This window comes from Siphateles boraxobius, unplaced genomic scaffold (genome assembly GCF_051911475.1).
Source record: "Siphateles boraxobius isolate OS27281-9 unplaced genomic scaffold, OSU_SipBor_1 130, whole genome shotgun sequence".
Taxonomy (NCBI): Eukaryota; Metazoa; Chordata; class Actinopteri; order Cypriniformes; family Leuciscidae; genus Siphateles; species Siphateles boraxobius.
The window spans coordinates 13,365,063-13,388,094 of NW_027508734.1; the positions used below are offsets into that span (position 1 = coordinate 13,365,063).

At 36.2% G+C, this 23,032-nt stretch overlaps 3 protein-coding genes across 6 annotated transcripts in view; 2 read left to right on the forward strand and 1 right to left on the reverse strand.

Annotated features, from left to right (window-relative positions):
* Positions 1–13,219, forward strand: part of adamtsl3 (ADAMTS-like 3) — a 207,245-nt gene extending 194,026 nt beyond the window's left edge. For both annotated transcript variants that reach the window (XM_077227978.1, XM_077227980.1), the window contains 4 exons: positions 7,034–7,238; positions 8,707–8,810; positions 8,903–9,117; positions 11,222–13,219. In XM_077227978.1, coding sequence (XP_077084093.1) covers positions 7,034–7,238; positions 8,707–8,810; positions 8,903–9,117; positions 11,222–11,340 — 643 coding nt within the window. In that variant the 3' untranslated portion in view covers positions 11,341–13,219. The remainder of the gene's footprint in view (positions 1–7,033; positions 7,239–8,706; positions 8,811–8,902; positions 9,118–11,221) is intronic.
* saxo2 (stabilizer of axonemal microtubules 2) lies at positions 12,647–16,886 on the reverse strand. The gene is made up of 4 exons (XM_077228033.1): positions 16,741–16,886; positions 15,936–16,115; positions 15,509–15,711; positions 12,647–14,864 (listed from the first exon to the last, which is right to left on the reverse strand). Exons 1-4 carry the CDS (start codon positions 16,776–16,778, stop codon positions 13,894–13,896), a joined length of 1,392 nt encoding a protein of 463 aa, XP_077084148.1. The 5' UTR covers positions 16,779–16,886; the 3' UTR covers positions 12,647–13,893.
* A 27-nt stretch (positions 16,887–16,913) lies between these two features.
* The window catches only part of efl1 (elongation factor like GTPase 1), a 117,467-nt gene continuing 111,348 nt past the window's right edge, over positions 16,914–23,032 (forward strand). For 2 of the 3 annotated variants that reach the window (XM_077227990.1, XM_077227992.1), the window contains exons 1-8: positions 16,914–16,973; positions 17,819–17,919; positions 18,046–18,113; positions 19,180–19,264; positions 19,338–19,471; positions 19,933–20,070; positions 21,236–21,453; positions 22,720–22,843. In XM_077227990.1, coding sequence (XP_077084105.1) covers positions 17,829–17,919; positions 18,046–18,113; positions 19,180–19,264; positions 19,338–19,471; positions 19,933–20,070; positions 21,236–21,453; positions 22,720–22,843 — 858 coding nt within the window. In that variant the 5' untranslated portion in view covers positions 16,914–16,973; positions 17,819–17,828. The other variant, XM_077227991.1, reaches the window with a different exon arrangement.

Here is a 23,032-nt window from a genome sequence, read left to right on the forward strand (position 1 = left end):
AAGCGCTGATAAAAAACAGTGGTTTTCAGAAACATGCCTCCGGCACTGCGCATGTCAGAGCCATGTCTGCGTGGCAGGAATACCAGTGCCGGACAGAGACCGATAATACCATTGTTCACCAGCTTGGTCAAACTCACATAGAAAAAAACAGATATTATGTAAAAAGTATTGGGGAAGTTATTCAGTTTCTGGCGGTTAATGAACTTGCTCTACGTGGGCACCATCACGGGGGTGGGGATGAGGAAGGTCTTTTAATTCGACTATTTGATTACACCCTCCAAAAAGACCCTAAACTCGCAGAGATTGCAGAAGCATTCCCGAAAACGCGAAATACACGTCCAATTTGATTCAGAACGAGATAATTCAAACTCTTGCCAAAATGGTACTAAAAGACATCCAGACCAAATATGAGGAGGCCGACTCTCCTGGCCTTTGTATTAAAAGTGATGGTACCAGGGATCGGTGTAACATTGAGAATTTGTCAGTCATCATTAGATTTGTCCGCAACTCAATCCCAGAGGAACACCTAATCGGCCTCATTGAATTGAATCAGCTTGATGCTGAGTATGTGTGTGACCAAATTCTGTCTAATCTGTCTGACCTGGGTTACAATGGTGACAATTTAGTGTCTCAGTGTTATGATGGTGCTTCTGTCATATCAGGAGTGAGGGGCGGTGTGCAGGCTTTGCTGCAAAACAAAGTGGGTAAAGATATCCCATATGTGCACTGCTACAACCACCAACTCCATTTGGCAGTGGTACATGCAATGCATGCAGAACCTGTGGCAAAGAATTTCTTTGACTGGTCCAGTTCACTAAACACATTTTGTCACAGACATTATGTTGCAAATAGATACTGTACACCCACACTGAAAAGACTATTAGAAATTCACTGGACCAGTCATTATGATGTCACCAAGTCTATTGTTCACAATGAGGATGTCATCAGGAGGCTTCTGTCTGAGATAGCAGAGGATGACAGTGCTCCATTTGACATTAACACAGAGGCATGTGGTCTTTTGACTCAGCTTAACAGACAGAACTTCTTTGACACTGGCAAATTTCTTCTGCATGTGCTTGGTGCGCTGAAGCCAGCCAATTCAATTCTGCAGTCCCAAACAGTGGATTTGTGCACTGCAGGGGAAGTGGTGACAGCTTCCCTGGGCACACTGAAGGAGATGCGATGCGACTCATTCTGGGAGGAGCATTTCTCTCAGTGTGGAAGTAGGCCTACCAACCCACCTAAAAGAAGATGGATAGTTAATTCACAACTTGTCAGTAGTGTTATCTTGTCTACAATAGGGCATGGTGGTGACTCTGATGACCAAACTGCTCCTAATCAGACTTTTAAAAGGGCTATGTTCAACATCCTTGATAGGGCTATTGTGGAGATGGAGACGAGATTCACTCAAAGAAATGTTGATTTAATGAGGGCAACATCATTTCTCCTGCCAAAATCAGCGTCTTTCCTTGACCCTTCTCTCCTGAAGCCACTTCAAGTGCTTGCAGGCACAGAGCAAAATAGTATGACCTTGCAAAATGAAATTGCTGTGGCAAAAGCAATGTTGCTCATAAACTGTCCACTGATGCTAACCTCTCTGAAGTATGCAAGTGCATTCAGCAGTACAAAGAGGCCTTCCCCATTTTGCATAAGCTGTATGTCACAGCACTCATCATAGGTGTGTCCTCAGCTGCATGTGAAAGTTCTTTTTCTACCTTGAGCCGCATTCTCACCCCTCTCCGAAGATCAATGCTGCATTCAAGGAAGAGAGATTTGGTCATTTTGGCACACGAAAAGAAAATCACAAAAGGTCTGGACATGAATCGATTTGTTTCTGAATTTGCCAAGACTAGCCGCAGACTGGTCCTGTAGATAGGATACACTGGATGTATCAGGGACCTGATTAAATCCATGAATAAGTACCACAAAAAAAAAAATTATATATATATATATATATATATATATATATATATATATATACAAAAAAAAGTTATGTTGCCTCTGCTAATCATATCATAATTTCAATTCTTATAGTTTCACAAAAAATAGCTTTTATTTCAACTCTCTAGGTCTCCTGACCCCCTGCATGTAGCCTAATATGTTTCCTTTTATCTAGGCCTACATTTTTACATTTATTCATTTAGCAGACACTTTTATCCAAAGCCACCAGAGAATAACATTCAAATACTGTTCTCATACTGTTCAAATGAGCATATCAAAATTGTTTACCTGGGGCCGCATTCACAAAGAATCTTATAAGAGGCTACAAGTAGCTCCTAACTGGCGAAACTCCTAAAAATAATGGGCGTGTGACTCATAACTTTAGACTCCTAATGTGTTTTACTAAGAGTACTTCACGAAACATTTAAGCCCTAAAAGTAGCACCTACGTCTGGGACAGTTTAGAAGAAGAAACAAATTAATTTACCTCTTGTCTACAAACGTGACTTCAGATTCATTTAAAAAACTCTCATCCTTCTCGGTAGCCTACTCGTGTAGCACGTCTTCTCACAAGCAAACACAGGCAATCACCGTGATCTGATATATATGAATCTGTCAATAATAATAATATCATCATCATATTATTAATGTTGACCCCTGTTTGATTAACTTTTATGTGATAGCCCTATAGTCTAATAGGGGCCCTGTGCCTATCTCTGGGTTCCTGGCTTAGAAAAAGATCTGCACTAAAACAGATTGTGTGTAGTATAGCTTAATTTTGCGCCGATTTTTTCAATTGTTTATGTTGCCCCCCCAAACAAGCCAAATGCCCCCCCAAACATGACATCCTGGTACCCCCTCTGGTCTCATCTCTATTTCTGCAGTCTTCGAATCTCCCTCATGATCGTTCACTCTCCTCCACCGTCATACGCCCCCTACTGCTGATTGGCTATACGTTTGTTGTTGTGTCAGTCCGATTAACTTCCAAACAGCATATTTCAAAAACGACTTACTCCACCTTTAAAACCCCTTAAGTGTCACCGGCCCACAGCCATTACATATTTAAAACAGTAATATCCTATGTTAAAGCTAAACTAATCTTGACAAACTATATATAATTTGAAAGCTTACAATCTCTAGTTTTCACATTTAGTATTTTGATTTTCAACTTAAATCACAGAGCCGTAATTTATCAATTTGCAACAAGAATATTTTCATACTCCTAAGGCGTGTTCAGACCTTTATTTTGAAATAGCTATGAACATGAAAAATCATGAAAGAATGGTAGAAACCTCAGTTTGTTTTCATGCCAAGAGTTCAAAAGATAAAAATCCATTATTTTTTTCTATTTTTTTAAAAGCTCTGAAAATGTTTTAAATATAAATGACACTTAAGGCATGAAGAATTTTTTTTTTCATGGAAAAATATTTTAAATATGTAATTTTGGTGATCAAAGATGAGTTTTAAGGGATACAATTGACTACAGGGGGACTTGTTGTAGTTTTACTGATTTTAAAAGTGGATTTGACTGATTCTTTGAGTTGTGTGTATTTTGTTATACTCATTTATGGGTTTGATTTATTGGTTTAAAGACCAAAATAACTACATAAATGTAAATAAACTGGATAATTACCCCACTGTCTGAACAAATGGATTCTTAACAACTGGGAAGATTGGGTGTAATGTAAACAAAGCCATAAAAACTGTATATGGCTGTGCTATCAAACCTACTGTATAATTAACCCAGTTCTCTGAACGTTAGCTATTTAGAAGTCTGACACAGTGACAGTCTTTGATAAATGAGCGTCTGCTGATGGATCTCTCCATAGAGTTCAATATAAAGAGAGCAGAACCCTTCACAATCTTGTGAGCTGTGATACAGTTGACTGCGAGCAGCACCCTGGTCCTCTGATTTCGCAGCCAAAGTGCCTCTCTCCATCAAACAGCCCATCTATCATTCCCTTCTCAGCATCAGTCCTTTCAGGGGCTGTGCAGATGCTCAACGAAGCACATGAATCAAACTCTATGAGTCCAATGGGGCTGGAGAAGAGCAGATATCAGTTGTCAGTGTAAAAGAGCTTCTTTCTGTCAGTGCACTGGTCTGGCAAGAGAAATCCATGTGGATTTTTTGACAATTTCGACACATTTAGAATAAAAAGTATTGTGAAAATTATTTTTATCATTAGGTTTAGAAATTAACTTTTCCAATATTTGCCCCATTTGATTGATTTCTAGGGAATATTTTTATCCGAAGGCAATTACCTTAAAAAATGAAATTACTTTTATTAAATTAAATTAATATTCTATATCGGAAACAATCGGATTGCTTTGATATTGCTACTGGTATCCAACTTTCCGAACATCCGCTACTAGCTTTAGGTCGCTAGCATCACTAGCGTGATCTCGCGCGTTATTTTAGTAGCATTAAATGTGCTCTAAGCGATGTCACGCGTTTTTTAGGCCAAAACATTTTTTGTCACATACAGCAAACATCTCCTCACTATCCGCTAGCTGCCTGTCCCCTGAACACACTGTAAAAAAACGCGGTCTCTGCAGACACCCCAGGCTCCACAAACGGCAACAAAAACAAACTGGGCTAACCCGCACCACGAAACATAACATACTGTTCCAGCCAATAACCGACAAGAAGGATTTGGGGGGTTAGTGCGCGGATGAGGAGGAGGGAGGAGCAAGCCTCCGTTTTGTTTGACAATACTTTAAACATCAACAAGAAGTCACCCGATATCGCTTAGAGCGCCTTTAAAAACAAAAACAGTTATTCAAACAGCGAAACGTTCCTTATGACTAAAGTGTTCTTGATTGGCCATTGCATTCATAAGTTCAGCATAAACACGTGATTGGTTATGCAAAAAAAAAACAAAAAAGAAATTGATGCAATCTGAGCAGATCTAAATGTCACAATCAACACTTTTCATTCATGTTCACATTTCATTTTAATTGCAACTGCCATAATAGATTTAGTTAAATCACGCAGGGGCCTTATTTTTTGCCCCCTTATTTTGAATTTGGGGGGCATTTTTTCTTAATGTTGGTGACAAAAATGAAAAATGGCATTTGCGTCACATTTAAAATGTGATCTAGTTGGTTAATATTTTTGTTTCATTTATTTATTTTGTTTTGCCATTAGCACATTGCAATAGTATTAATAATTTCATTGACATTTTTCATTAAACCTTTTGAACATTTTTTGAACAATACGACCAGGGATATATTTAAGACAGCGTTATTATCGTTTACTTAAAATATTTTTAAAACATTTCTGTTAATTGAAGTAAAGCGGAAATATTAGTTGAAAAACATAAACTAAACTTAAACGAAATGTGTCTATTAATGTGAAGGCTAAAAAATATAAAAATAAAAGCTGATTCAAAATATTAATACAATTATAATATGAATAATTTTGTCAACTTATATTATATTATATTACAACCAATATTATTAGCACATACTCTCACTCTTTGGTATAAAAGCCAGCAGGAGTTTTTTCTGCAGAGAAAATATTCCGAGCCTGACTCATTAGCATAGTCCACGTTTCATATCGTGAGCTGATTGATTGAGGGTTTCACGGAGAACACAGGATAGATAGTGCATGCAAACGCTCTCCGACTTCTATACGTCCATGCCAAAAACATCATCTGATTATTGCCATGCGTCTGGGCTCAGCGCATGAATCATATGGCTCTGTAAAAGCGCTTAGCGTCAGTTCAGAGCCATCAGTGGGAGATCCTCTCACAAAGCGTGTCTTTGTTACTGCTTCTCTCGCTCTAACACAACCCCAAATGCCCCGCAGAGGCTCCGAGCTCCCCAGTGACTCGGGCACAACCTGTGCTTTTTCAAGAACCAAAAATATCCAGCCGTACGTGTATCGCCAGTTAGGAATGCGATATATATTCTTCTCGGTTTGGAATGGCACATATCCAGAGTTAGCTAGAAGTTTGAGGTTTGTTAGTGTGTGTTTAAGTGTGTGAGTGCAGAGAAAATTGGTAATATGCAGCTAGATAAATGTCAAGTATAAGATTGGATGCTACAGGTGGATCTCTGGTGTGAGGGTAAATCATGTCCTTTTATAATAAAAAAAAAACAAAAAACATTTGCAGTGTATTTTCTGTCTACAAAGTTGATTACAGATGAAGTTTGTAATTTCCAAGTGAAATTATAATGACAAAATCGCACATTATAATTAAAATGTTACCAGTTTTGAAGCTATTCTGACTTTCTGAACTGTACTTTCTGTTTATGTCAGTTGGACAGGGCTGGATTTACATCATATTTGTGACATAATGTGACATTGTAAAATAATCGGAAACCTTGTATGACCAAAACTGCAACTTTTCCGGAAATGTAAAAAAAAGCACTGTATTTTTTTAAATTACTAAACACTATGTTTTCAAAGTTGATATTCTGGCTTTATACATGATCATATACTTGCATGTGTCATTATATTATTAAACGTTTTTACTGTGTTCTACCTATGTTTTTGTTTTTAGATATATTATGTGCAACCGAATTAATTGCATTACGCAAAAGTAATGTCAAACAGGATTATGCTACATTGCTGTCACATGACCTCATAACGTTGTATGTTTATTCAGTGAATAGCGAAGAGGTATGATCTCTGAAATATATATTTTTGGTGATCTGATCAAAAAACATGTTAAATCATAAATTTGACTCATCAATCACACTGGAAATGGAAGGTCAAGTTGAGTGCATTGCATTGTGGCATTTTATACATTGTGCAGTTACACTTTATTTTAAGCGTATTTATAAATTTAAGTACGGAGTAAAAATAAACTAAACATACTTTCTATAAGATTAGGGTTTGGTTTAGGGTTAGTTGCATGCAATAATGCACAATTTATAGTAATTACTATAGTAACTACATGTGTAACAAGGACAGCAACAAAGTGTTACTCAGTGTGCTTTATTGTATACTGCACATTTTAAAAATGTAGATGGTCATCTAGGTATTTAATGTAGAAAATTGATAGCTGATTGTGGAGTATTTTAACATCATTTAAAAAGTAAACACTTGCCCTGACTTTGAACAATGTTCTTTCTGTATGTGTCAGTTGGGTGTCAACAGTGTGGTCGAAATGCTCCAGTTCCTGTGGGCGGGGCTTCCGAGAGAGGCGGGTGTCCTGCCAGCAGGTGGAGGCATCAGGGAGCACGAGGGTTCTGTCCCGTACGGCGTGTGAAGGATCTCCTCGGCCTGAAGACAGGGAAGAGTGCACCTCTCACGTCTGTGTGGAGTGGCTCACCGGACCCTGGGGGAAGGTACGTTTACTGGCACTTTTATATTCATTCTATCCGCTCTAATGTGGAACAGTGTGTAAAATAGTGAATCATTGAAATCATTGTGTATAATTGTGCCATTTTGAAATCATTAGCCAGTAACCAGTACAGCAGATTTTCTAAATATTGAAATGGATGATAACCATTATACACAAATATTTTATATTCTGTGGACTCATTGCTATTTTTTTTATGTTTTTTGAAATAAGTCTATTCTGCTCACCAATGCTGCATTTATTTGATCAAAAATACAGAAAAACTTTAATATTGTGAAATATTATTATCATTTAAAATAACTGTTTTCTATCTGAATATATATTTCAAAATGTAGTTTATTAATGTGATGTCAAAGCTGAATTTTCAGCATCATTACTCCAGTCTTGATCCTTCAGAAATCATTCTAAGTTTCTGATTATTATCAATGTAAAAACAGTTGTGCTGCTTAATGTTTTTGTGGAAATTGTGGTTAATTTTAATTTTCAGTAATCTCTGATGAATAGAGAGTTCAAGAGAACAGAATTTATTTGAAATCTTTTGGAACATTTTATTGCAGTGTGATCATGCTATACTTTTCATAAACTTTTAAACAACATTTTTCCCCCTCATTTTTGTTCTAAATTATTAAACCTTTAGGAACGTATATTAATTGAGAGACATATTTGTATTTTTAAAAATACATTTGTAATATTGAAAACAATTGTACTTCTGTAATTTGAAATATTTCTGAGTGAAAGATAATATTCAATGTGGAAAATAATGAAGGTATAGGACTTTTTTTTGGGGAGGGGGGGGGGGGGGGGTTGATTGGATTGTGACATATTAGGCAAGTATATTGGGTTACTATTTAAATACATTTAAATTATATTTAATAACCTAAAGATATGTGCAAAAAATAAAAAATAAAAATAAATAAAACTAATAATACAAAATACTGGCCAGTTACAAAATTTAAACCCCCCCACAAAAAACATATTTTTAACAAGTATATTTAATATATTATAATATACATTTATTATATATTATAAATATATTATACAAATATTATAAATCAATATTAATAATCCATCATTAAAATCAAAAGTTGTATTTGTTACCATCAGTTAATTCACTGTGAACTAACATTAACAAACAATGAACGACTGTATTTTTATTAACTAACATTAACAAGGATTAATAAATCCTCTAACAAATGTATTGCTCATGGTTAGTTCATGTTAGTTATCACATTAAGTAATGTTAACGAATGAGACCTTATTGTAAAGTGTTACCAAATATACTCTCTTATGCAATCATAAAAAAAAAAAATCATGTCATTCGTCAAATACCTATAATCAGTTTTATGTAGCATTTGTTTAACTCTCTCCTCTTTGCATTTACAATATTATATGTCACGTATATTTTTAAATTATATATATATATACATGTATATGTCACGTGATGTGTTCAACAGTGCACGGGTCGTTGTCTGGGGCCTGCGGTGGCCACACAGACCAGAACGGTGTCATGCAGACACTTCAGCAACTCCACCTCCAAAACATGTGACCCAAAAGAAAGGTGCCAGACTTGTTGAGGAATATTCAGCATCACTTATTCTCACATGCAAAGCTCTTTTAGAATTCATGATTTGATTCCCAAACACCTCTCAGGCCGCCATCCGTGAGGAACTGCTCCTCCGAGATGTGTGACGTGCTCTGGAAGGTGTTACCGTGGAGGATGTGTACCGTGGCGTGCGGCAGCGGCTTCCAGTCCCGTCGAGTGGAGTGTGTCCATCGGCAGAACAGAAAAACTCTCCCCGATCAGCACTGCGCCTGGCAACGGCGGCCTGTTACCTGGCAACACTGCAACATCACTTCCTGTGGCAGTAGGTCTCTTAGTTTTAGCTCGGAACCCCTTGTTATAAACCAGGCTGAGTGTCAGTACAGTTCGAAAGATGTTTGCCCTTGTTCGACACCATTAGAGCGCTCATGTTTTATTAGGGAAAATACAACCGACCTGAGGGCGAAATATATTGGCTTGATCCGTCACTCTTGAAGAGCTGCTATTTGTCTGTTTTTTATAAGTTAACACAACGTCCCGAGAGAACTCGCTCTTGTTCGTGGGGTTTTCTTTTAAGCTCCTTCAGGAATCCTGTCTGTCCAAACATCTGCTTTTTGTTCTTCACTCTTCTGTGCTGACACTTAATGAAACATTTTTTGTGTCCCTTAACTTGTTTCTGGGTGCAGAAATATTCAATAAAATAACACCAATAAATGAACTTATATTGTATTTGGAGTGTGAAGCTGCACTCACACTAGACTTTGAGCATGCAATGTTGCTTCAGACACCGCAGCGAACATGATCATATCACGCTCTCTTTAATAAACAATAAATCACTGAAAACAATGATAAAACATTTACAATGTGAAAATATACACTGCCCGGCCAAAACAAAAAAAAGTTACTGTTTGGATTTAAATAGGCAAATGCTTAAGAGTCTATGATTGGATCATTACTGCAGTGTTTCTAGCATGTTATATGTGTGGCAACAGTTTTTCTAACCCTAACTGATGGAGTGTGTAGCTTTTCATTTCTGAAACAACCATGTAGGACACACATCATGGCCATATTACAGGATGACACTGTCAAGATTAATCAGGCTTAAATTGTGTAAGAATGGTTAAAAGGAAGCATGAAGAATCATTTTCACACATGAACTGGTACCTCTGAGTCCAGATCTTAAATTCACTGAAAGTCTTTGGGATGCGCTGGAGGAGAATTTACATAGAGCTTGACGCTTGCATTGTCAATATATTGACCAAAAATTGATGCACCTCTTGATGGAAATATCTTGTGATGGAAATGTTAAGGTGCCATTCATGTGTGTGCACAAGTTTGCATTTCTGGTCCCCCACGTTTCCATGTGTATAGATGTCAATGAAGCACAAAGTCCCAAAATTCATTACAATAATCTTTGCGATATTTTGATCCAAGATCAGGGGCCAGTTATAAAAACCTAGCCACTGTGTTAAGACTGTCTTAAAAACTAGCTTGACCAACTAGCAGCTAACCAAGGGGTAATTAGTCTTGCTTTTCCAATTAAAATTCATACCAAAATACACTTTTACGTAACTGACTTTAAAAATGTAGGACCAGTCTCGAAGAAAAAGTATAGATGACTAACTTCTAGTCTAAGCAGTTTATGGACGAAGCAAGACAAACAAGTGTTTCACAGCTATAGTGTGTAGTTTAGCACAACTGAACAATGTATCGACCATCAATTAGCATCCTAGACCTGAACTGTCAATTTTATTTTATTTGATTTTGTATTGTAGGAAACTGTTTCTCTTTGTAGGGTGTACAATAATTTTTTTTCAAATATTTCACCTTAATGAAAATATATTAATAAATAAAAAAATAGTATTTAGTAAATAGTTATTCATATTTTTTTTTATAAATAATAATTAACAAAAATAATATACTATTATTACTATTCATTAATAATAAAATCGTACAAAAGACTCTGTCACACTTTAGTTTCAGGTCCAATTCTTAGTATTAAGAATGACTTTTGCCTCAATAAACTCAGAGGAACTGCTTATTAATAGTTTATTAATAGTAAGGTAGTTGTTAAGTTTAGGTATTGGGTAGGAATAAGGGATGTAGAATATGGTCATGCAGAATAAGACATTACTATGTGCTTTATACGTACTAATAAACAGCCAATATCCTGGTAAAATGCAAGCTAATAAGCAACTAGTTAATAGTGAGAATTTGACTCTAAAATGATTACAAAGATTTGAAAAATTAAAATTTTATTGTTTACAAATTATTTAGATTAAATTACTTCTGTTTTCTGTTTATTTCTCTAACGTTTTGATGGTTCCATTTGCATTATTTGCTGATTCATGTAGTGAATTGTGCTTTTAAAAAGTATAATTTATCAAGTTGTCATTTAAATAACCTTTGTTTTGTGTGTACTTCTCTAGGTGAGTGTACGGACAGAACCCACTACTGTCCTGTGGTGAAACGTCTCAAGCTTTGCCCTGTGGATCTGTACCGGCAACGCTGCTGCCAGACCTGCTCACAGGACACTAGCGCCACCTAGTGAGCTTCAGAGGCGAAACTAACTGACGCCCTTTTCAGTCACCGCACTGATTGTCTCTCGTAATACAGAATATTGTTTAAAATCGTGCAAACCCTTGGACACCTGGAGTTTATGGACTAAAAGATGTCTACCGGTGGCAGACGAGTGTTTTCTGGTGAAAATTTCACTGGATGCTTTCCCACAATCATCAGAAGTCCAAAGAGAAAATCACTTGAGATTTGTCTCTCCACCGGCTCTCTTTGCAGATTTCTTTTCATCTTGCCCTGAAAGTGATATTGTACGTGTATTAATTTAAGAGACATGCATTTTTTCTTGTGGATATGGGAGGACAATCTTATTGGACCATTCACCTATGTGAAAGAAATTAAAATAAAATCATCTTGAGTGTACATAATGCACTCAGTTGTACACAGCTTGAAGTATTAAGAGAGACATTATCCTTAAAAAAAATAAAACATTCAGAGCCCTACCTTAAAGTCAACATGAAATGCTGTCGCAACCCATTTTATTTATCCATTAGGACTTGTTTGGCTGGTGAATAGAGTCGGGTGGTCAGAGAGGCGACGGTAAAGAAGTAAAAAGGATTTTGTGGGGTGCTTCTCAAATGGAAGGCTGCGCTGTAGTAAGGCTGCATATCAGGCGCTGTCAAAGGCCGTCACAATTTGAAGGATCCTTGGAAGGCAGCCTTCGTTTCACGTCCTTCATTCAGCTCATTATGAAGGATGCATCAAGTGTATCCTTCACGTCCTTAAATCACCCACAATCCTTTGCGCACGTTCCAATTCACGAAAAAGAACTGACGGAAAACGAGTCGGCACTGAACTTGAGTTCATTATGAAATGTAAGACAAAAAAAATGTCTTCGGAGATGAGGGCATACATGTTATCTTTTGTTTTGACGTAAATTAATCACTAAATGGCCAATAATGTAAGCCACAGACTGTTGTGATTGACTGTATGGCATTAATAGAGACAACTAGTTAATATAAAGATTTTTAATACAAAACATTTTTCCAAAAATAAATTTTGGATTGCTGGATTTCCTCTGGCTTCCGGATCACGCTTTGATGGCTGGAAGTCGTCCCTAGGATGCAGTCTTCCATTTGAGAGGTGCCTGTGATGTCAGCCAAAAAAAGGAAATTTGTTGCAGAGGGGGAGCAAGTTATTATTGCTATTTCGATATAAACAGGTATATATATATATATATATATATTGCTATTTTGAATTGTGAACAATACATTTTGTAACAAAAATACATTCTGTATTGGATTACAGTAGCATGTTTTAAGAAAGTAAAAAGGGTTCAATTTGTTTTCATGTTGACTTTATTATTAGAAAATGTGTTAATATGGGCGTAGAATGTATGACAGAAAACCCGCTGACTGATTGAAATGGCATATGCCATAAAAGTCACATTTCTCCAGCCGTATTTTAGATGTACGTTTTGTGTTCAAACAAACTTTGTAAAATATGTCTTGTATATAGTGTGTTTTTAAGTGCAATATTGTACATTGAGTGTAGAAAGTTTGGATTTTATTTTCTTACATCTTGGTTTAGTTTGTCTATATTATCCATATTTAAGGTTAAACGCAACACAGACCTACGTACTTATAGCACCTGAAGTGGATTTTCCATATCTCTAATATAATGGTTTCCTACTGGCCTTTATGCATGTATTTTAATTACATCAACAAATGTTGTACATAAGCCACTCACAGACTTTATCCATGAATTTAATCCATTGCATCTTATTGCTATGTGGAGAAAGCATCGCTACATGACTTCATCGAGGAAGCGCTAGTTTGGTACTATTCACGTCAATATAGCAAACAGTCTATGTGATACAAATACAATAAAATACAGTTTTACCGATCACTTTATATATCTTCATGATTATTGTTCCCTTTTTATTCTATATTGTGGGTATGTGTAATGTTTAAAGTGTGCTTTATGTGGTTAGCTACGCTTTCATTCAAAAGGCTGGATTTATTTGATCAAAAATACAGTAAAACAGTAATATTGTGAAATAGTATTACAGTTTAAATAACGGATTTCTATTTTCAGCATCATTACGCGTTTCTGATATTCTGCTTAAAAAACAAATTTGTGGCATTTTCTTTTCAGGATTCTTTGATCTTAGAAAGTTCAAAAGATAACTTTTGTAACATTATAAATGTCTTTTCTGTCAATTTTGATCAATTTAATGTGTCCATGCTGAATAAAAGTATTAATTTTTAAAAACGGTATAGTAAAACGGTGGTGTATATATGTATATTGTTGATTTTATGTCTGATTTATGTAGATTAACTGATTTATATAGATTAACATTTATAGTACTTGCACTGTGCTACATAGTTATACAGCAGGTTCATCCTATTGAAAATCAAAAACTAGCTAAAATTGTAAAATACCCATAATCAGTGTTTTCTGACAGGTAGTTCGACCCTTTAAATCGTAATTCATTACGATTCCCCATAGGATTACATTAATTTAAGGAGATCATTATTGTATTCTAGTTTATGTCATCTTTTATAGAAATAACATGATGGCTTTCTTAAGCAGTCAAGACCATTTCCTTCGGAGTCTCGATCCTGTCAGTGGACGACATCTTGCGGAAGAAACGGTGTCCTTGATCATCGCAATTATCGAAAACAAACCCCGGTGGTGTCTCGAAACTGGCCGGACACATTCTGATCCTCTTGGGCGTGAACTCCGTGCGGTACATGGTCTCGTTCTGTAGGGGAGCATCAGTCCGCAGTGGTGCATTTTGGGGCTTGAAGCTGAGACTAGGCTGGGCTTCATGCTGGACAAAATGTGCCCTGAAGGTTGTCATATCTTCCATTTTCCCACTGGCTCGATGGATTTCCTCTGGCTTCCGGATCACGCCTTGACGTTGCGTCACCCACGGCTGGAAGTCGTCCTTCATGGTGGTGTTGCCCTGGAAGGGCCTGGAAGACTTAGTGGGAAGAGAGAAAGGTTTGGCGGAAAGGAAGGGTTGGATTTGGTGCTTGATGTAGTCGGTGTGCGAGGTGGTTGTCAGGTCCATGTGTGCCGTGGGACTGGTGTACTCCACCGATTTCTGCACCTGCCGGAGGGAGACGGGCCACTGCTGGAAATGGTCCCGGAATTCTGTGCTGCTCTGAAAGGGCTTGCTGGAGGTCACTTTGAGCGGCTCGGGCTTGCAGCTTTTGGTCAGCTGACTCGGCAGGCCTTGGAAGTCCTGTCGGTGGGTAGTGAGGTCCTGGAAAGGACCATTGCTGGGTTTGTACTCTTCTGGCGGTTTAACGTACCGGGCTTCTAGAGCGTGTGGTACATATGAGAGCTTGTTGCTGGTCAGGTTTTCAAAAGGAGCATCGGATAGCTTGGCTTTGTTTGAGGGCTTGAAGCTCTCAAGTGGCACGAGGCCTCGGTGGACGAAATCATCCTGGAATGTGGTGGAATTCCCAAACTTTGCAGTAGGAGGTTGATACGTTGTGTCAGGCTTAGTTAATTCCCTTCTGCTGATCTCCCACGGACGAAAATCCTCTTTAAAAACATCATAAAAAACGTTTAACAAACAAAGGCACTTAAGACACTCTCACACCAAGGACGATAACTATAAAGATAAAGTTGAAAAAATCATTCTCAATATTAAAGAATAGCAGACTACAGCTGTTACGATAATGGCACAGAGAAACTATATCGTTGGAATCTAGCTGATGAACGATAAAAACATTGACAGCCAATCAGAATCCATCCTGCTGTAATGAGCTTGAGCCTTTAAAGTGACAGACAAGTATTTGTTTAGAAAAAACAAAACAATATCGTTATCGTTATAGTTATTGTTGTTGGTGTGAATGGGCCTTTATTATAATAATTTTTCTGCATTTCACTTGTGTACTAGTCTAGCTTTTACTGTACTGTATACTGCAAATATTTTTGGCTTTTTATGATACAGTACCTTCCTGACTGCAATCTTTTGAAAGGAAGGGTAAATTGTTTGTCATGTTCCTTATAAGTTGCTTTATAAAAGTGTCTGCTACATCAATACATTTACTTTTAAATATAGTTGATTTAACAGCGGATAGATGAGGTGGCTTCATAAATGCTCCAGTTGTTCAGTATGTTTTTTGAAACTGTATGCTCAGAAAGCATCACATGACCTAACTGACCTAAAGTGTCATAATTACCTTTATAGGTGGGTATGGTGACTGGTTGTGCATGCATGGGATGTGCTCTCGCTTTAGGGCGTGAAGGAACAAATGGTTGCACTTCATATGGGTGGAAGTCTTGCTTATAGGTAGTTCCTAAGTCGATCTCTCCAGCCTTGGGCTTGTACTCGGCCTGCTGCCTCCCAGGGCGACGGGTGACTGGATATGGGATATAGTCCATCCTGAGAAAAAGGTGTTTTAGGTTATATGAAACATATATTAGGAAAAGCCACTTTGATTGATCCAGTGAATTGTTAATGTATAAAACTGTAAATTATTCGACTAAAGATTAGCCATGAATAATTACACTAATTGGCAATGTAAACATCTTACTGTAAGTTCCTTTTTAATGCAAATTGTTAGTGACTCATGTAATAATTATTTCAGTCCCCGAATGTAACGTTACCTGAAGGTCGTTGTTCCGTCCATCGTGTCCTGATGAGCTTTATACTGCAGTTGTGGCTTGAGGCTCTTGGGACGAATGTGACCTTTATAGGCAGGATACTTCTCTGAGTACTCTGACAACACATTGGTCTGACTCGCTCTCTTGTAAAGTGCCGTGGGTTGGTGTGTGCAACGGTGACGGCTGAAGGTAATGGAGAAGCATTTTAGGCAGAGGGCCTTTGTTTAAAAACAATTGATGCTTCTGAGAAGACATAAACTCTAATAATATGTTTTTCACCACGAGATTCTTCTCAGTACCTGCAGTACTTTTACTGAACATGTTTGTGTAGTCCAGGGCAACTATACAACAAACCCTGTTACTAACTCTGTAGCTAAAGCCTTAATACTACTACTACACACACACACACACACACACTTGTTTCCTCCATATTATTCTCTTTGCACTGCCAATGTATTCAAGACGCATTTTACAGTGCTTCAAAAAGAAAACGATTCAATTAAATTAAGTAACTAAGTTACCTGATATTTTCTTCACGAATTCCTATTAATTATGCAATGATTTAAAAAGGAAAACACAAAACATAAATAATAACTTTTAAATTGAATTAAAATGTAATATAATTAGTTAAAAGTTATTCAAGAATTCAAGATTAGTTTGTTCCATTAATAACTTCCTTGATATTCCTTCTAACTTACCATGTAATTGACGTTAACTTTACAGTTACACATCAATTATTCAAAACATCTTCTCGGGCTTCAAAAATAATTACAGACAAAAACCAATAAACAAACATGCATACTCTTACCCACAACTGCACATCTTACAGATACAGAGTCGTGTCATTTTCGTCGAGTTATTGAGGGAAAAGACGACTTTTTTCCCCACTCACCCACTCTGCTTTCCTGGCGCTGCAGTGTAAAGCGTCCCGTTTCCCCGGCAACTACTGTTTGCAGCGTCCTGTTGATGACGCAGCGTAACGTATTACGTATGACGCGTGCGACGGCAGCTCATTTGTGCTTCCTGGACTGGAGGAAACATGTGAGTATCTGTTGTCATTTCATATATTCAGTTAGTTACTTTAGTTAATGGGCAGTTGAATATCTGTTGTATTTTTACTGGTATTCGTTCTTATATATGGTTGCGATTAATGTTTAGTTTGTTGTTTGTTGTCAGTCAGTCTTGAATAGACGTAACTAATAGGTTTGAAAAGTTGCACCTTTGTGTCAAATGAGTCTCTGAATGAGTAAATCTTGAGAAATAATGTGCAGAAATCTTCCAGTTGTGTCACCAACACACACACACACACACACACACACATACACACACACACACATACACGCACGCACACACACGGGTTTGGTTTTAAAGAACGACATTTGGCAATTGGTCGACTTTAAACCACCATCCTACAGTAGATAAATGATTTGGACACACTTGAAATTGCTGTAGATTTAAAAGAAAGAGTCAAACCAAGTAGCATTTAAAAAAGATGGCTTTTTTTAGGTTTTGAAATGAAACCGATTAATATTCTAAACGAATTATCTGATGCTGCTGTCAGGTCTTTAAGATCATTTTTAACTCTTCAGATTCATAATGTGATATTGTGTCCATCCAAACACCATTTTTTTGTATTTATGACAACAAAAATTAAAAATAGTTGATGAAAGTGGTGAAGCATTATCTCTAGAATGTCTTTTATTCTAGGAAATCCATACAGTTTAAACATTTATTAATTGAATACAACTGAAGGGATCAGATCTGTGGTTACTGTACTGAGAACAGCATTTGTTTGATTTGTTTGAAGTGACTTAAGTGTTTTTGGGGTTGCTAGTAATGTATTTGTACTAATAGTGATCTTCATGTTCTGCACTTCATCCTCATAGAAAGTCAAAAATGGGTCACACAAGTTTGGAGAAGATAATTGCGCTGCAGAAGAAAACGTCACAGATCCGAAATCTGTGTATTCTTGCTCATGTAGATCACGGTGAGTGTAAAGTATGGTGATGTGTGTCAGATCTTTGTTTTTGTTAATGGTCAATCGTCTACCTTAAAATCTTACCTCAAACTTAAAACTTTGTGTTTGTAAACAGTAAATGTGTGTTGCCCACAGGGAAGACGACATTAGCCGACTGTCTTGTGGCGAGTAATGGTATTATATCCAGTCGTTTAGCAGGAAAGGTAAGTGAACCTACATCAAAATTATCAGTGATTAGACCACACAATAACTAATACTTTTTTTCCAACATATTTTGTGTTTTTCAAAATACGATACAAATTTAAATTAAATATGAATTGTTACAATAAATCTCTGACAATGACAAGAATGTAAAAAAATCGCTTTCCTTAATTGAAATAAAGTATAGGCTAAATAAAATAAAATTTAAATATTAGATGAAAAACTTAAAACAATTTAATAAACATTAGAAATAAACATACTAAGAAATAAATTAGTTGAATTTGAAGTACTCAAATTACTAGTTTTAGTTTCAGGTTAGTTTTAAGTTTATTTGTCATGTGTACAGATGTCAGTGACAATTTGTATATTGAAATGCGTGAGGCTACGGCATTCTTCATCAATGCAATATAATACAATATATATATAAAAAAAGAACAAATTAAGGAAGTATTTACATTAAAGTACATGTATGTACTGTATGCATGTCTTTATGTTTATTTTGTATGTTAAATAATACTAAGTAAACTAATAAAAAAGACAAAAGCACATAAACAATTACTAAAACATTAACTAAACTGAAAATTAAAGCTATAAATATATATAAAAAGTTAATTTAAATTAATATTATTAGATACTATTTTATAAAGAAGGAATGACACATATAGGCTACACAGTACACACACACACACACTAAAATAACACGTCATATAAAGATATAGGTTTCACTAACCTCACAAATCTGCCACAAGTTTCAACTCATTTTAAGTCAAATATCATAATCTGCAGTTGAGTGAGTCAGTCAGTCATCTGACTTGATACAGACTAATTACTCCTGTAAGCCATTCAGACTGGTTTGCAAACTCATGCAAAATCATTAAAAATAATAATGATTTTTTTTCATGTAGTCAGCCTTTCTCTGACTTTTTTTTAACACAAACAATAGGCCTAACTCCAACCAAAATCGTTAACTACCCATAAAATCAGAGGGAAATAATTGGATACTTAATACAAAAAATGTTAAATATAAAAAAATAAAAAATAAACGATCTGAAATATCTGTTCCTGTAGCTGAGATATCTGGACAGCAGGGAGGATGAGCAGATCAGAGGAATCACAATGAAGTCCAGCGCTATTTCATTACATTGCACAACAGGTAATGCCATCACGGTCTGTAGCTTTACTGATTCACCATGTATTCCTGTAACTTTGTAACTCTGTCATTGCAGGAGGAAATGATTACCTCATTAATCTGATCGACTCTCCCGGTCATGTGGACTTCTCCTCGGAGGTGTCCACTGCTGTCAGACTGTGTGATGGGGCTATTGTTGTTGTTGATGCCGTCGAGGGAGTGTGTCCGCAGGTATAATCAATGACTTGAGTGTGTTTTCATTGTCAATATTCACTGTATAAGTTATATTGCGTTTTAAACCGACTGCATAGAAATTTCAAACTGTTATGCACTTTTTATTTGGTCATTAATTTCATGTGAAAATAGAGAAATTGGCATTACAATTTCATGTAATTGCATTTGATTACAGCTTCAGTACCAAAAACAGGTTTGGTTATGTCCTTCATTTACATTTCAGTAAATTGATTCTTTGTTCACAACAATGATTCCTCTTTTGTTTGTATCATCACTAAATGGTCATCAGATGTTCACAAAAGGCATCAAAAATTTGTCAAGTTTTAGATTAAGTAAGAACAATTATATAGTGCTTTTTACAGTTTATTTCTTAGCTGTGTTGTGAAAAAGATGTCTCAGATCTTTAGGCTCTACACCACATCATCCTGTAACAGCATCTTGTTCCTTTTCTGCTTTAGACACAAGTTGTTTTACGACAAGCTTGGCTGGAGAATATTCGTCCAGTTCTTGTCATCAACAAAATTGACCGGCTGATTGTGGAGCTGAAACTCACTTCACAGGAAGCGTACACTCACCTGCAGAAAATACTAGAGCAGGTGAGTCAGAGCTCCAAAACATGGCTTAAGCTCTGGAACACACAATCCAAAATATGGATTTTGAAGGAGTCATGTCATGCTTTTATGACATTTTATTTTGTTTATAAGGTCAACTTAAACTGTATCAAGTGTAAATTGGTCTCTGTGAACTGGTCTATGTCACAAAAATGAACAGAAACTCAGCGTATAGGCTACTTACCTCACAGAAGTGAGAAATATATATAGAAAGATTGAAATTTCTTCTTTTAAACTAACCAATTCAAATACTCTCTGATTATGTAATCCGTATGAAAGGTGCATTTCTCTCTAAAGGCATGTCCGCTATAGGCTACTGCGAGTCAGCATCGTCAGCTTCATCTTTGCAGCCGACTGACTCAGAAAACACTAGTCAAAATGTCTCCTTGCTATTTTTTCCGACACATTCATAATCATTAATTTGATTGTGCTTTGTGGCAAGCTTAATGGAATTCGGAATAGGCTATATATTACGCCCATGTATATAAAAGTTTCATTACGGTTTAGTATTCCCCCCATATATACTGTATTTAAGTCATTACATTTATATAAACATGTGACTAGTCAACCAGTTGCTTAAATGAACGACTACTAGTTCACTAGGAAAATCTTTAGTCAGAGGCAGGCCTAATTTACAATAAATTCTGTTATTTTTATCAAGGAATTATGGAAAAGAATATATCACGGTTTCCACAAAAATATTGTTCTTAACACTTTGATAATAATAAGAAATAAGAAAAGTTTATTAGAATGGTTTCTGAAAGATCATGTGATAGTTTTGCATTCACATGAATAATATAATAATAATAATAATAATAATAATAATAATAATATAAGCAATTTCAATAATTAATAAGCAATATTTAGTTAATAATAAATGTTATCATTTTAAATTGTAAAAACATTTCACAATATTCTTTTTTTTACTGTATTTTTATTAAATAAATATAGCCTTTGTGAGCGAGACTTTTTACAAAAAAAATGTTTTTAAATCTGCGTTTTTGGACGGAGGATGTTTTGAGTATTGAAAGTTACACTATGTTTTCAAAGGCCACAGATCAAAAAAATTTTGGTCATTTATGGTTAGACATGTTTCTGAGCAAAATTGAAACTGCATGGCTATAAATGTTTGGTTTTGCCTATTCTATAGGTGAATGCAGTTACCGGCACGTTATTCACCTCTAAAGTTCTGGAGGAGCGAGCGGAGAAAAACGCAGAAGCTCAGAGCAGCTGTACAGAAAACGACAGCGGAGATCAGGTGTATGACTGGAGCGCGGGTTTAGAGGAAACCGATGACTCTGACCTCTACTTCAGTCCTGACCGGGGAAATGTGGTATTTGCCAGTGCTATAGATGGCTGGGGCTTCAGGTACGTGTTACCCTTTCTGAAACTGAGGTTGTATATATATTTGTGTGTATATATATATATATATACACATTTTTTTTAACATTTTGTCTAATGCTTTTATTAAAAGTAGCTTACATGGTTGGCTTTCACCCATTACACCCTGGCATTGGTTGTAGTACTTACGATGGCTCACAAGATGGCAATACTATACTAGATTTCAACATCAGGACTCCCCACCCTTCTAATGTATTGCACATTTTTGAGGTGTTACATAACTGTGGTTTTAGATACTTGAAATAAGTGCTAAAGTACTAATATGACTAGTGTAGGTGGACTTTTCTAAAAGCTGAGCAAATAGAAAAGAGCACTCTGGTGAGCATGAGGATGTTTTTGCACCAAGGCACACCACATTCAGCACAGTTTTACTGTAAAAACACTCCAGAGTAAAGTACCAATTTGCATTTTTAGATTAAATGAATAGGTCACCCAAACGTTGTTCATCAATCATTTAATCACCCATGTGCCGTTCCAAACCCTGTAGTATGTTCTTACTTGGGTGAAACAAAAAATGTGTTGTTAGACAATGTCTGAACTGCTCTTTTCTATACAATGAAAGTGGAATGTGATATGCCACATACAAGTACCAAAGTCCACATCTTTTCATTTTTCTGTAAGATTAATTTTCACAGAGGCCATATTATCATATGGCCTAGAGATAATATTTATATATATATATTGATCCATTGTTGTTCAGTCCGTTCAGTCCAGGAAGTAAGCCTTTTTTTTTAAATTTCTAAATATCGTTAAGTTGTGTTGAACTGATTCAAATGAGACGTCAATCTCTCAATCAGAAACACAAAAGTTTGGGTGTGAATTTTTTCTTTTTGTAGAACACAGAAATGTGGCCCTAGTTAGTTACACATGGACATGTAAATCACTTCAGTTAAAGAAATTAAGTATAAACTTTAAGTATAAAAGTTTTTTATGTAAACACATAATTATTTATAAATATGTAATCACATCTTAGATAGATGATTTAAGATATGTGCTTTACATGCCCAAAAATCATTAAACTGGTCTTGTGGTTCTATGCAGCATACCGAGTTGATTGACATCAGCTATTTTGTGCATTGGCCATTTTGAATTTCGTTGTAAAATGTTGTATTTTTATCGCATCATTACAAAACTCATGTGTCATCGGCACCATGCTGAATGGGATGAAATAAAAGAGCAAATTACGAGTGCATATAATGATGCTGAATTGTATTTTCTGTAATGCTCTGACAGAATCCATCAGTTTGCTGAGATGTACAGTCAGAAAATGGGCATCCGCTTCTGGGTTCTGCTCAAGACTCTGTGGGGCGATTTCTACCTCAACGCCAAAGCCAAAAAAATCATGAAGGGAGCTCAGGTACAATCATTTCTGAGAGATAATACACCTTAACATGGTTTATATACTTGTAGCATGGTATATAAAATGGTATATTTTGAAACATTAAATTATGCCATGGTATTACGATCTTATGCCACCATTATGCCATTGTACCACCTCATTCATTTTTTTGTAGGGGTTTCCTAATAGAGTCATGTTGTTTTCCAC